Below are 15,418 nucleotides of genomic sequence, written 5' to 3' on the forward strand. Positions count from 1 at the left end.
TATCTTGCTCTTTCTCCTCTTTTTCTTGCAAGTTCTCTTTCTTTCAGTGTCTATTGCTCAGTCTTTCTTTTGGTTTCATCTGTTACCCAGACCTCCGTGAGAATATCTTTTTCTACCACGTGGTTCCCTGAGCAAAAAATTAGTTTGAAACCCCTGGCATTCAAAGAATTTTACATTTGGAGGTTTTATTTGCTCAATTTTTTTCGCTATATTTTGATTTTCTGTTAAATTTTAGATAGTTGCGAGTAGTTTGAGAAAATGTAAAAACAATAAAAACAGACCAAATTTTGCTTATTTTACTCATTTCTAAAATGAGAAATGTGCAAGATCAGAGATTATTTTTCAGTTTCTTTTTAAAGATTGTTTTAAATTAACATCAATTCATTGATTTTTAAATACATTGGAAATATTTTTGTTTTGTATAATTTTCCACCCAATCAGTTCATTGTTCTTGTATATATTAACGGAATTATATTCAAACATTTGTGATTAACAGCTTCAAATTGATTGTGCTCCACAAATCATACACATTTAATATTTTATTTAACATGAAATCCCAATACGACATCACAAGCACATTTTTCCAATTTTAAGATGAAAACAGCAGCATATAGACAACAGCAAAAAAAAAAGTAGTTTGGTCCTTGTTCATAGGGAGACACTTAGGTGGTTAATTGTGATCTAATACCGTGTGCTAGTTACTGAAAGGTACAAGGAAAATCCTCACTCAGTGCTGAGAAATTACCATCATTGTCACAAGTAAGACACCTGAGGCCAAATTGCCGATGTGCAAATGCCACGCACGATAAACACACAACCCGACCTCTTCCCGTACAACAATTTTACACGCACACACGGACATCATCAAAGACCGAGACGAGGCACGACGGGACTTGGTTGAAACCGGGAACGTTTCCATCGTTTATCTTCAATAATGTTCAGTCTGTGTCATCCTAGAAGACAAAAAAACTCCATCACTCGCCTGCGGGAGACATGCTTTTATTTTAAATGATGTTAGCTTGTTACCTCGGTGGCATCAGTGGTGTCAGTATCGACGGGTGACTCGGCCGCATCTTGCACCGCGGCGTTGTCATCGTTCTGGAAAACAAATGGCAAGACACAAGTTGACACGTGGGGAGGTTTAACCATTATCTCCACTGTTCTTTCATCATAAATCACAAAGCTCTCAACAAAGTCACGGCAAACCTGTCAAACTTCTTCAGAATGTATTACATTTTATTGAACAATAGGACATACAGAGATCCATTAGTTTTTGTTGTTAATGGGGGACCAGAACCACAAAAAGTGAAAATCCGCAAAGTAGTGTCACACCTTTTGTTTTTGGCGCACCTTCATTAAACCGGACTTGGCAACTTGCAGACAAAGAGAGAACAATTGTTTTCTTAGATGCAACAATTAGGCAGCATGACAAGCATGGGACACACACTCTTCTCACGAGATGCAGAGGAGCGCAGAGCAGGTGTCCGGTCACAGTACAGTAGGAAAGATGCTATGATATGAATTGGCCAATCGGCGTTGGCGATCTCAAGTCAAGGTGTGTTGGCAAATCGGCTCAAGTCTTGGCTTCCTGAAACCTAACTTTTTTTAAAAATTTTGTTCCACAAAAGGAGTGAACAATAGATAACCGAAGCGCGAAGTGGTGAGGGTTCTCTGTATTGCCATAATGTTTGAGCAATGCTTTAACTCAGGGGTCCTGTCCATGACGTCCACTATGGAGCGTCTCCAGGGCATCATCTCCAGATTTGAAACGTCTTCAGGGCGTGCACTCTGGAGCTAAAGCGTCTCCAGGTCGCCCCCTATAAGACGTCCATTTCAGAGCTAGAGCGTCTCCAGGGCATCCGATCTGGATCCAGAGTGTCTCCAGGGCGTTTAATCTGGATCTAGAGCATCCCCAGAGAGTCCAATCTGGATCTAGAGCGTCTCCAGGGCGTCCATTTCACAGCTAAAACGTCTCCGGGGCGTCCACTCCACAGCCAAAACCTCTTCAGCGCATCCACTCCAGAGCTAAAGCGTCTCCAGGGTGTCCACTCCTCAGCTAAAATGTCTCCAGGCCATCCACTCTAGAGCGTCTTTAGGGCATCTACTCCAGAGCAAGTAACTATTAAAAATTACCGTTTTTCAGTAACATGCTCAACACTGCTCCTGAGCTTTATACTGTTATCCGGTGTTCATGCTTGCCCATCCCTAATCAAAATATTGAGAAAAGTTTGGACTTAAGACAATTTAAAGGGGAAAAATAATCACAAAGGGGAAAAAAAGTCTTAAATGATGTACATTTTATTCAGCATATTTGGATTTTAAAGTGAAATAAAACTCCCGTTCTGAATTAAATAATTAAAGAAGTCCATTAGAATCTTCACCCCAAAGTTCTAAGAGCCTAGAGAAGTCTGTGTCCAGTTGAGTAGCGCCTTCCAATCGATCCTTCAATACAGTCACTGCTTTGTAATGGGCTCCTCAGTGACAAACGGCTTCGGCATCAAACCAATGACACTTGGATTGTCAGTCGCTCCATCTGCGACGAGAGCGAGCTCGCGTTCCAGGTGGCGAGGCAACGTGAGCCCTCCTCGAAACCCCCCCGAGGGCGCAGAGCCTGATTAAAACGCCGCGTCTGTGCATGTGTCGTTGCGTTAAAAGACATTTGCAAGGACAAAAGGGGGGGGGGGGGGATCTCTGAGATCTCGTTCCTTGTCAATTGTCAGGAATCTTCACACTTGACGCTGAGGCATCGTGAGAAGCTGTCATCTCCGGCTTTCTTTTACACATAACACGGAAATTGTCAATTATATCGGGATTTATTTGGCAGGGGGATTTTTCTTCTTCCATTTGACTCAAGAAAGATATAGCCGGCAGCAGAAATGGAAGGAACCATATAGAAAGAAAAATAAATAATACTGCGCTCCTCTCAAGGTCACACGTTGAATGGATGTGTGCAGGCACAAAATGGAGAATGAGTCAGCAGGAGATACTTGTAAAAGGACAGTTTGCAAAGCTCCTTTCCCAGGTTATTGCATACGAAGAAAAAGACGTTTTTTGCATGAAGACATCCAGGTTTTTTGGGGCAGGGGGTAGTTCCAAGAATTCAAACTCACCTGCAAATTTCGACTTCCACTAAAATGTAATTGTTAAGAGAATGTTAAAGGCAGGGGTCGCCAACCGGTTTTTGGTACCTAGGAGCCTGAATGGAGATTTAAGAAGGAAATTAAATGTTTTTGAGATAAAGTGTTTGAGGAGTATGTTAGGAGTGACAAGATTGGATAGATGGAGAAATGAAATTGTGAGACACAGAACTGGAGTCGAAAAGGAACTGAGCAAGCGTGTGGATGAGAGAGTACTCGGTGGGTTTGGACAGATGGAGAGGATGGATGAGGAACGAATGTTGAAGAGGATCTACAGAGGATAAGTAAATGGAGGGAGACCGAGAGGAAGACCGCGATTGACGTGGATGGAGGGTGCTACGAGTGAACTGCATGAAAGAGGTCTAAATTTAGTTGAAGCTAGAGCTATAGTTGGTAAAAGGAATAGGTGGAGGGGTGATGTGAAAGGATAGTGGGATGTTTGGACGCGTTTTAAGGGATGGGCAGGGCACCTGTATGATGCGGCAGGGGTAAACCAGTGAAAGCTGTCGGGCCCTGCTGTTGAACATAAGCGTATGTTGTGTCACCCTGACCTGAGTGACATGGCCGCTTTCTTATGTCCCGTTTTATGTGGAGGGACGAAAGCATGACCAACTTGGGTGCCGAGGTTCTTGGGAATTTGGGTGGGCCATGGCCCAAACATTTTTGTGAGTGTTTTTTGCTACTTTTTCCATTTTTAAATTTTCTTTGTTTTTGTATGCGTTTGTCTTGCTGTCGGTCACCCCTCTCGAGGGATATGACCAGAATAGATAGATAGTAGTGCGAATGGCTACCAGTTTGAAATACATTTCTGAAAAAACTTGATGAATAAATTGTTATTATGATGTTACAATGTTATAATCATGTTACCAGATTTTAATTATTAGAACTATGGGTTAAAATAAGCACAATCAACCACTAAAACATTGTTATTCAAGACACAGATCATGTTGGTTGGAATCAAAGTCTCTCGAAAATCACGATGACCGAATACTGGCAAGCTATTTTCAGAACATGTCTGCAAGCTAGTCAGGTACTCTCTATGCCTGTGGGCACCCCATTGAAGACCCCTAGTTTAAGGTGACATGATGCTGCTATTACTTTAAAAAATATATACATTTTATACTTGTTTTCCAAATAAATCCTGACCTAAAAGATGTAAAACAAAAAAAACATTTAGCTCAAAATGACAATTATTTCAAAAAAGCCCGTTTTTGATCTGCATGGCAATACATTGCCATCTAATGGTCAAATAATACACACAGTCCCTTTAAGACAGGGATCCCAAACTCAATTTACTTGGGGGGCTGCCTGAGCTCGTGTCATGGTGAAATTGGGGCGAATCGGGCTTTCCATAAGAAAACATCCGCTAAAAAATGTCCACTGTTCTCAAATCTCTTTTTTAAAATCGCCACACAAAATAAGATCTGAAAATAAGAAAACATCAACCATCAACATGAAAAAAAATCAATCAGGAAATAATCAATTCATAAGTTGGCAGCACTTATATTAAAAATACAAGGTGTATTACCTAACCACTGGAAGTAGCTGTATTGTTTAGTGCAATCATAAACGAGTGCTGGAAAGCAAAAAGGAAGAATGCAAAGCACAGGGACCCATACCAAAATGCATTATTTTTCTTCTCATTTTTTTGTCCTGTCTTTTTCAAGTTTTTTTTCTTTTTTTTTAACTACACTTAGCAGCAAGATCATGAACAATTATGTGTCTCATGGAGAGACTCATTTTATGCAAAATAAATGGAAATGCGCATTTACAGGGTTCCTACAGCTTAAGGCAGAAATGTCCAAAGTCCGACCCGGGGGCCAGTTATGCCCCGTGATCAAATTTTTACTTGCCTGTGGCCTCAGTCATTGAGTTGATAATAATAATAGGCCCACCCATAATGTTGACCGCAGTATAAAGTACATTTGTACAAAAAAAAAATGTCAACATGTAATGGCAGTAGCCCTTTAGCCACATTGCCCTTGTTTTTTTTGTGAGAATTTCAGCCCACCCTATTCCCGACTGTAAATTTAAAAAAAAGAAAGCCGACTGTGAAGGTCGTGGAAATTGGAGTATATTTTCACCGAAATCCGAAACAACTGCGTCTGCCTAATTGAACAAAAGACTGTGGCTGTTTTCAAAGAATATAATATCATGAAGCAGAACAAGACAAAACATGCTGACCATAAAAAGCTAATAGGAAACGGACACTGTGAAAAGGTGAAGCAACAGAAAGATGTTTTAACGGCACAGCAGCACCTTTTCACGAGATCCTGCGAGTCAAATAAAAATGCTACAAAGGCAAGCTACGAGGTTGCCAAGCACTGCAAACCTTTCACAGAAGGTAAATTTATTAAAAACTACTCAAAGAATGCCAGGCTGAGTAGTCGGCCCTTACGCATTATCGGTTTACCAAATCCGGGCCGCTTTCTGAAAAGTTTGGACACCTCGAGCCTTAAGGTAAGTGAAAACCAAGACTTTAAAATAGTTTTTAAATTCTTTTTGAAATCAAGTTTAAGACCAAGGCGACAAAAAAACACATTTGAAAAAAAAATCACATAAATTAGAGGCAATTTTAAACAAATGTTTATTTTCTTTTATTTTTAAACTACATTTTGGTCCAGTTGAAAAACATAGCAGTCTCCAACATTTTAGACAATGAGAACGATAAATAAAAAGGATTCCTTGTCAAAACTGACTGATGATTACCAATTCCCAAGAACTCTTTTACCACATTCATGAAGCATTTAAAAAAAAATGACTTTTACTTAATCTATTTAGTTCTAACAAATATAAATATCATTTATGTATTCACCATTTTTAAGACTCTCGAAATTTGGATTTAGACAATTTAATGCCAATTAAGGCCTTATTTTCTGAATATCGAATTTAATGCCTATTAAGACTTTTCAAGGATCCGCGGAAACCCTGATTTATTTAATAGTGAATGTATTTTGCTTATTATTTAAATCAATGTATTTTTAATGAATGATTGTTTTCCCACCAGGAAATAGATACTTAAAAATACACATTGTCCCTCAAAACTCCTTGAGGCTCCAATAGGCCGGATAATGTTACATCATGGGAAGTGTACTAAGAAAGTAAAATAAAAATATGGCTTCGAGGTTTTTTTGAGGGGTAAGCTCTTCACTTTCTGAGTTTTCTTATCAGGCGTTCTCACCGTTTTGGCAGGATCCTTCTTAACCAATCCAGTGGCGGCAACGATATTCCCGGCTCCCTCCACCGTTTTCTGCGCCACGTTGGTTACACCGCTAACCATGGCTCCGCTCACGTGGCTCACGCCTTCCACCGTTTTGCCTGCGACTGTGGAAAACACAGAAAAAAATACGTTAATCCCTAGCTGTATTGCATTTTAATTTTCACGATTTCGCAGGTTTTACATATGTATGGTGTTCTGCATGGTGATTGGCTAAACAGTCACCCCGCCCCTTTTCTGTCTGTATCTACCTGCATGTCAATAGCGTTACGGTTTAAGTTGTATAGGTATGTGAAATGGCTTCACGAACGCGCAAATCCTTTTCATATTGGAGGTAATCGAAAAGCCGTCATGTCTACAAAACACTCTGGATTAGGGTTGCAAGTAACCATACTTTAAAAATCAATTAAACGGTGGATTACTTTAAATTTCATCCTCTTTATTCAAGACTGTTAGGTCATCTGCAATAGAGTGTTTCCCACGTTCCAAAGGCTCACCAACATTTTAGATACAGAGAGCCAATTTGGTTTGTTATGCATTACAAAGAAATCTACTTTTCATGTTACAGTAAGACCTCGGTTATCGCGGTTAATGGGGACCAAAACTACCCGCGATAAGTGAAAATCCGCGAAGTAGCGGTGCACCTAAAAAAAATAAAATATATATATTTTTTTTTTTAATTATTATTTTTTAGACCTGGTTAATGGGGACCAAAACCACCCGCTAAAAGTGAAAATCTGCGAAGTAGCGACGCCCCTTCAAAAAAATAAAATAAAATAAAATAAAAAATCTCATCTCATCATCTGCACCGCTTATCCTTATTAGGGTGACGCCACGTCCGCCGAACTCGCTCCGTCGCGCGGCCCGGAAGTGACCTCCGCCGCTTATCTGCATTGAATTCACGCGCGACACAATGAATCGAATGGCAACACTTTTAATTATCTATCTATCTATCTACCCTGGTCATATCCCTCACACATACAAAGGACAAACACATACAAAGACAAAGAAAATAAAAAGTTAAAAAGGAGCAAAAAACACACAAACATCTTTGGACCATGGCCAACCCAATTGCCCAAACACCCAAACAAGTTGGGCACCTCGGCACCCAAGTTGGTCATGCTTTCGTCCCTCCAGATGAAATGGGACACCAGAAAGCGGCCATGTCACTCGGGTCAGGGTGACAACACACTCTTCTCTTCAACAGCAGGGCCCGACAGCTTTCACTGGTTTACCCCTGCCGCATCATACAGGTGCCCTGCCCATCCCTTAGAACACGTCTAAACATCCCACTATCCTTTTACAACACCTCTCCACTCATTTCTATCACCAACAAGAGCTTTAGCTTCCACTATATTTAGACCTCTTTCCTGCAGTGCACTCATAACACCATCCCATCCACGTCAATCGCGGGCTTTCTCTTATAGTTATAGGGTCACTTTAATAATCCATTTTATTAATTCGTTGTTGAGCCAAATGAACCAAAATGCAGAGGAAGATGATTTTTATCACCAACAATATTGGACACATGCTAAAGCGGGGGCCTGGAACCTTTTTGACCCAAAAAGCCATAATTACAAAATATTTCAATATATATTTGGGAGCCACATGATATATTTTATGACAAAATTCAACAAAACCGCCAAACCTGCTCTTTAGACAAATGCTAATTCTCCAGCACGTTTTATTTCGATGTGTTATGTTTGATGATTTTGGGGTTTTTGGGGTTTTTAAGGGTTATTGTTCTATGTTTGATGATTTTATAAAATCTATGAAATAATAATAATCCTAAAACCTGTGTCACATATCAACAAGTATACCACTTAAATTAATCACTCCCACCAAGTAACTTAGGGTCACTGAGGATAATTTTTGACTGTAATTTTTGTTGTAAATGATACTTTGAAAAACAACATAAGAGCAGAGTTCTTCTGTAAAAATGTCACAAAATACTGCAAATGAGAAGGATTTGGATGAAAAGAGAGATCTACCCACCCAATCAAATTGCTCTGGGTGCTTGGCTGGTGTTTTCGGGTGTTTATAGTTTGTTATGCGGGTTTTCATTATAAGGTTTCTGTGCGGAGCACATCGATGGTTTAATGAGCTTTCATATAAAGGAGACATACAGCCAAAATGGGGTCTGTTGGTGTACAATGAGTGTAAACTGTACTTGAATCTTTGCCCCATATATTTTGGACTGAACGAAGAACTTGCAGTGTTGCTTCAGCTTCGCACACACTGAAATTTAAAAGTCAGAAAGAAGATTACAATGGCCTTCAGTATATCTCAAAGCCAAATGTACTCATGTAAAGAGCCATATAAGGCTCGTGAGCCAAACTTTCTAGACCAGGGGTCAGGAACCTTTTTGACCCAAAGAGCTATAAAAGCAAAAAATGTTTTAAAAAGAAATTGAGAGAGCCACATCATATATTTTCAGACAAAATTGAAAAAACTGCCAAACACGCTCTCTAGACAAAAGCTAATTCGTGCGTCATTTGATGATTTAATCAAATGTATGAAATGATAATAATGCCAAATCCTGTGTCCCAAATCAATGTAAATATGCCATTTACAATTCGTCTTCCACCTTCTGTTAAGAGTCTTGAGGAAATTTTTTTCCATGAAATTTTTCCTTAATAACGGTTTCAAAACAATGTGCATGCAAAGTTCTTTTGTAAAAATGTCACAAATTACTGCAAATGATAAGCATATCGTCATATTCACTTTTGGTGTAGACTGCACTGAGCGAGAGAGAGAGAAGGAAGTGCGTTGCACTGTGTGCAGGGATCCGCCCACCTGTACTGCTCACCCAATCAAAGTCGTTTGCCAGCTTTTTATTTATCAGTTTAAATGGTTTCTTATCGAACTTCTGCATTTAGTTGCTTTGGCTTTATATGGACCAAAATCGGAATGAAATCACTTGACTTTGGAACGCCACAGAGAGATGTGCAATAGTTACATTTTATTTCGGAGCCATACGAACTCATGAAAAGAGCCATATATGGCTCCCGAGCCATAGGTTCCCTACCCCTGTTCTAGACCTTTGTGCTAAAGGAAGGTCATGCATTTTTAAGCCACCTTTTAGTTTTTAAAACAACCACATGATGGAGACAAAATATAGTCTGTGTGGAATAAATAGGGCAATATAACAGCAAGATTAGTTTAAAAAGTATAATCTGACAGTACAAAATTTATTTGCAAAATATTGTTAAATAAATGATTGAGCCTTTTTGGAACTCGAACCGAAAACGAGGGATTACTGTAGCCCGGATTGTGGCCTGGCTTTGAGTGACAGAAGCCATGACCGCGCCCTCGACTGTCTGCCGTCTTTGTTCGCTTTGCGGCTCGTAGTATCTTGCGTATCTTGTTCTGCTTCTTTCCTATTTATATCAATGACGAGGAACAGATTTGCCTTGCAGGAGGTCGCCATGGGTGCCTTTGCTTGTTTGTGACAACCCGTTTTCCCCTCCTGGGGGGAACGCATGGAAATATGGCACTTGGCTGCTCACCTTCATGCCTGTTTGTCTGATATTTTTTTGTAAGAACGGATCACAAGATACCTGTTGTGGCGCCTTCCACTGTTTTGGTACCTGAAGGGAATAAAAAGGGAAATTATCATTCAGTTCAAGGTTGGAAAATCACAAATAAAAACAATGCTATGTAGATACTGATGTTAATACCAATTTGTATTTCTGTTAAATTTCCTATTTCATTTGAAATAGGCCAAATATACTGAAGCAAAGATATTGACTTGTAGAACAAAAATACATTAAATTAGATAAAGTACAAAATATAATAGATTTCTATCACATAATTAAATGAGTATACATTGCAAGCCTAGTTAAATACATTTGTGAAGTCTGGTCAACAGTGTTGCAAGTAAAAAATTAACAAGGAAATACTGGAATTATTTTTTTTTTTTCAGTAAATACATTAATTTGAATACTATTGATGGATTAAACATTATACAATATTGTGGGTTCAAATATTTACACTTTATAAAGCATGAGGGGAAAGGCCAATTCATTATTAAAATACACGAAAAGTACTGTGTGTTATTTGACCAATAGATGTTGCTGTATTGTGCCGTGTAACCAAAAAGAGTGCTGAAAAGCCCAAGGAAAAGTAGAAACTACAGCAACTCAAAGAGAACAAACTGCACCATTTTGCTTCTCATTTTCCTTTTTTTGGTTTTGTTTTGTTTTTGGGTACCCATAGCAGCGAGATGGCAGATCCCTCTAGACGAACCACACATACATTAAAAGTAAAAAAAATGCAAGTTTAGATTATGATTCATGTAGTTTTATTAACTTTTTCTTTTTTCTTTTACAAATTCAAAATATACACACGAAATAAAACAAACTAATCGAATCACATTGCTGTCACCACTCACAATTATAAATAAATAAACCAAAATACCAAACTATGGTGCCCTGCAAATAAATAGGGAATTCCATTTAAAGGGGAACAGACTTTTTTGTATACAAGAGATGGTCGAGGCCATTACAGAGAATTTTCTTAAAAAAATAAGTTGTGGAAACCAGTGTTGGGCAACCTTTTTTGTACCAAGGACAAGTTTAACTAGATTCTTGTGGTCTGGCCCAATATTAACAACATAAGCAATAATAAAAATAACAATAATAATCCCAAACCCACTGTGTAATCACTAGACCGCGACGGATCTAGATGACATAGGAAAATGCATTCGATTTTTTCTCATCTTCACACTATTTTTTTACCCATGGTGCTACTTTGTGCATTGTTTTGGCTGAACTATTACCCATAATACTCCATTACAACATTGTACAAAGTGGAATCATGAGTAAAAATAGTGTGATGATGAGATAAAACCGAATGCCTTTTCCTTTGTCAGCTACAATCATTTTGCCTAATGGTTAGGATTGGGCACCCACACCCCCACAATCTGGGTTTGATTCCAGTAGCATCCAACATTTGTCAACTGATCAATCATTGCTCAATTAAGGTGATATACGCCCGTAAAACTTTGGTATAACGCGGACCAGAAAAATTAGCTTTTGTTTATGGGTGCAAGAAAATGCGTGTTTTCACGAATAAATCCAATTTAAATCTAATTCAAATCGATCTAATCTAAACTACTTTATAAATCCCGAATTGCGTGTGTTTGTATGAGATTTATAGGCTCTAAAACGGCGGAACAGTTTTTCGTGAAAATTTTCACAGTCAGACTCAAGGCCTCCACGAGTGTCATTAGCTAGCTTTCATGTCAAGGACCCGAACTTAATAATAAAATTAATAAACATCTGCTTTTGTTTGGTCTGCTTTCGTGGGGTCTCCAACACCCCCTTGGCAGCAAAATTAGGTAGCTCCCAAGCACTGACCACTCCAAACAGTAAGTCCATGCTCCAAGTCAATTTTCTATTTTGTTTGTACTGTACAAGCAAAAAACAAGGTATTTTTTCTTCTTCTGAGCAGCCCAGTACCAAACAACCCACGACCTAATCCTGGTGACATGGTGGTAGCAAACCACTGGTGTATATCTTGGAATAATTTATTAACCTTCTCATTACCATGATGGCGCCAGCGTTCCTGTTTGACAAGAGCTATTTAAATTACCGCAACTCCAAGACTGTTGCAATAAAAGACAAAATTCAAACGGTTCCTTGATAAAGAAAGAAGACAAGCTTGGGTGACAGCAATTTCCCTCAATGGATTATCTATCGGGCATTAGTATCACGGGCATGTGGCAACCGTCAAATCACAGGCAAGCAATGACACATACGAAGGCGGAGCAAAGCAGAGACGGTGTGTTCAGTGTTTTTTACTGATCGATTTATGAGAGAGAAAAATAAAAGGGTAAGAGCATGTCTGGAGAATCTCAGAGTGACAAACACTCCCAAAAAGCTGACCAAGGAGGAGAGTAGAGAGTTGGATGAAGGAACAAGTTTGTCTGGACCGGATCTTTCTCAACTAGAGTAATGAATAATTGCAGGCGATACTTGCAGCCTGGTCATCTTGGGAGGGGGATTACCTCATGTGTGTTTCCTTCTCAGGGTTTCTTCATTTTCCTCATGTTGAGGTTTTTTGAGTTTTTCCTTGCCCTCATGTCGGTTTTAACTCAGGGGATGGTGTAATAATAGTCTATAGTTTGCAATAATCTGTGGTCCGTGCAGCCCTTTCTTGTGATTAAGGGCTATACAAAGAAACATGACTTGCCTCAAAGGGTTAAATCATAAAATAGTTAATAAAATAATAGAAATTATTTCTCGAACGTCAAGATGATTAAAATCTGATGTTGAGATGATATAAATATTGTAAAAACAGTGTCCTTTTATCAAGGTTAGATTTGAATAAGAAGGGTCAAAACCTCGTTAAAAATTGAATGCACTTGCCGGTTGAGAGAGTCACGTGATCCCAATCAGCGCGTGCAATAAATCGAATAAATAATAGTCGAATAAAAAATCGAATAATGTGGGGACCCACCGACATACATGACCCCATCTTTGGTCATCTCCGCAGCACCGGTAACCCCCTGCTTGGTCTTTGTGGCCGCCACTACCACTCCTTCCTTGGCTTTGTTCAGTCCTTTCTTCAGCGCGTCCATTTTAGTCCACACTTTGGTTTTCTTTGCAACTGGAAAGAAGAGAAAAATGCTCGTTCTCGACTGTCCAGATCTCGCTCCCGAGGCTCTACTTTTTTTAACCGCGGATGTAGATTCCCTACCACCTGTGGAAGGTTTGAATGAAGGACACCTTTTTGACACATCATTATTATTTTTGATTTATTAAAATATATTTCTAACGAGTACATTCAAGTAAAAAGCACAATTAACTGAATATGCTCATTAAAAATGATTCATTTTTTCATTTGAAATTTCTTAGTCACGCACCTGTGGTGTGTTCACGTCCCCTCAGTTCCGGGTTGAATCCTCCCCCTAAAAACCTGTCTGCTCACTCCAAAATTCACCCGTGTGTGAGTGCGTGTGCGCCCCACGGACACGCCCCGCCAAAAGACGAGCACGCGTATCGTGCTGACAATAAAATATAAAATACAATTTTCACGCATATTTGAATAAACTAAAAGTTTTCAAATGGATTTGACGATTGAAATAATATCGAGGAATATTCGTTTTTTAATGATTGTACTGTTTTTTTAAGGGACTGATGGAGTGACTTGTAATACTTTATGTGGTCACTAGGTGATAGCAGAGTAGATTAAATAGACAACGCTTAACGAGCGGTGTTCTGAACCTGTGATTAATAGATATGTAAATGATAAAAAAACATTTATATTTTAGCTTTTTCACGAAAATTCTTCATTGTTAATTCTTCTTTTACTTTTTTATGATTTTGATCTATTTTAATATGCCTTCTATTATAACTGTCCTCTTTCTTTTTTCCTTTTATTTTGTTTTCCACTAAATTTTCCTCCCTTTTATTTTTTAATCTCCTGTGGTTTTAACCACTTTGAGTAAATGTATTCATTTTTAATTCGATCTAGCCTATCATTTCCCTCTGACCAGTTCCAAAGTTAGTCAGGTCAAAAAAATCTCATAAAATAATACATTTGATACACCCCCATAAGTGAAAGTATGGCACTCTGATTAATTTGCATTTTATGTGCATATGGAATGCTGCATTCAAATACAGATAAGCAATTTGTAAAGGGAAGGGGAAAAACAACACTACAAACTGACCCCTTTGATATAAAATTGTAGGAGGTGGAGGGTTGGGGATTGCTAAGCGCTTTAGATTTATATATTAATTGTCAGGAATTTATTAATTTAGTGTAAGTAGGAGTCTATTAAAATCACCCATCTTTGTTGTTTATATTCTCCTGGAACATTTTGACGTCAGAATTGGGACGATCCGAGTAGAGGATTCAGATTTCCTACATCCCACGAATGTAGCCTAAATCGGTGTACAGTAATCCTTCGTTGTATCGTGTTTTTTTATTCGCGGTTTTGCTACTTTTTTTAATCGTGATTTTAATCGTGCATTTTGTTCTGCATTCTGATTGGCTAATCAGTCGCCCAGTCCCTTTTCTGTGACTACCTTTAAGTCAATAATGTTATGGTCTAAGTCAGGGGGGTGAGGAACCTCTGGCTCGTGAGCCAGATATGTTTTTTTGCGTGAGTACCTATGACTCGAGGATAAAATCATCCTCACGCAAATTTAGTCGATAGCATTTTAATTCTGATAAGTGGGGTTTTGGGGTTTTTAAGGGTTATTGATCTATCTTCGTTATTCATTATCCATTATCCGTTATCGGTCAGTTCATTATACGCTACAAAGCCTAGGAGCCGGGACACTTACTCTCAGCCAAAAGGCCAAGCTAAGGTCCTAGCCCTAAAGCCTTGTTGCGATCATTGCGAATGCACCGTTCCCGGAGGTACTGCAATACCGGGCCGATGCGTGGAGTGGACAGAGCAAGCTCTTATTCTATCTCCGGAATGCAAAAATCAAAAGGCCAAGCTAAGGACCCAGCATCAAGGCAGTGTAAAATCCTAGCCACAAGCCCACAAGGATTGTGATAAGTGCAGAATCAAGACTAGTGCGTGGACAGCTGATATAGCGCTAAACTATTGGACGGTTCTGCCCAGTATATAAAGGTCATACTTCAGTTTATAGTCAAGGTGTCACACCAACAGACCACGTTTTGGCTGTACATATCTAAGGAATCCTTTATATAGAACCTGATTAAACACCCTATGCTCACTGATGGGACCCTTTATGATGAAAACCCACAGAAGAAAGGTAAACACCTAAAAATGCCAGCCAAGCACACCGAGCAATTTGATTGGGTGAGCGGGAGGGGTGGGCGAAGCTATACACTCAGCGCCCTGCTCTCTGCCCAGCGTTGTCTGCACCGGAGGTAAATACATCAGTATCCTCGTTTGCAGGATGTTGTGACATTTGTACAAACAAACTCTGCTTGAACCTTGTTTTGAAACCGTTATTTATAAATTAAAAAAGGCTAAAATAGGAGACAAGTTTAAAGTGGTATATTTGTTGATCTGGGACACAGGTTCTGGCAATATTCTTATTTTTTAAATTTTAGCAAATCATTTAACGATACACAGTGA

The 15,418-nt window shown here is 39.1% G+C and overlaps 1 protein-coding gene and 1 pseudogene across 2 annotated transcripts; both read right to left on the reverse strand.

The window, feature by feature from the left end:
* Positions 1-526: 526 nt before the first annotated feature.
* LOC148350705 (uncharacterized) lies at positions 527-13,335 on the reverse strand. Of its 2 annotated transcripts, XM_088356036.1 has the most exons (6): positions 13,223-13,335; positions 12,817-12,966; positions 9,915-9,944; positions 6,319-6,461; positions 1,027-1,098; positions 527-953 (listed from the first exon to the last, which is right to left on the reverse strand). In XM_088356036.1, exons 2-6 carry the CDS (start codon positions 12,935-12,937, stop codon positions 939-941), a joined length of 381 nt encoding a protein of 126 aa, XP_088212162.1. In that variant the 5' UTR covers positions 12,938-12,966; positions 13,223-13,335; the 3' UTR covers positions 527-938. The 2 variants fall into 2 exon arrangements, with proteins under 2 accessions (XP_088212162.1, XP_088212163.1); XM_088356037.1 differs by lacking the exon at positions 527-953 and having other exon boundaries at positions 1,015-1,098.
* Positions 13,336-14,702: 1,367 nt separating this feature from the next.
* Positions 14,703-14,867, reverse strand: LOC148350706 (U2 spliceosomal RNA; annotated as a pseudogene).
* Positions 14,868-15,418: the final 551 nt, after the last annotated feature.

The sequence above is a fragment of the Urocampus carinirostris genome, chromosome 16 (assembly GCF_059441175.1).
Source record: "Urocampus carinirostris isolate Australia breed hairy pipefish chromosome 16, RoL_Ucar_1.0, whole genome shotgun sequence".
In the NCBI taxonomy this organism is placed as follows: domain Eukaryota; kingdom Metazoa; phylum Chordata; class Actinopteri; order Syngnathiformes; family Syngnathidae; genus Urocampus; species Urocampus carinirostris.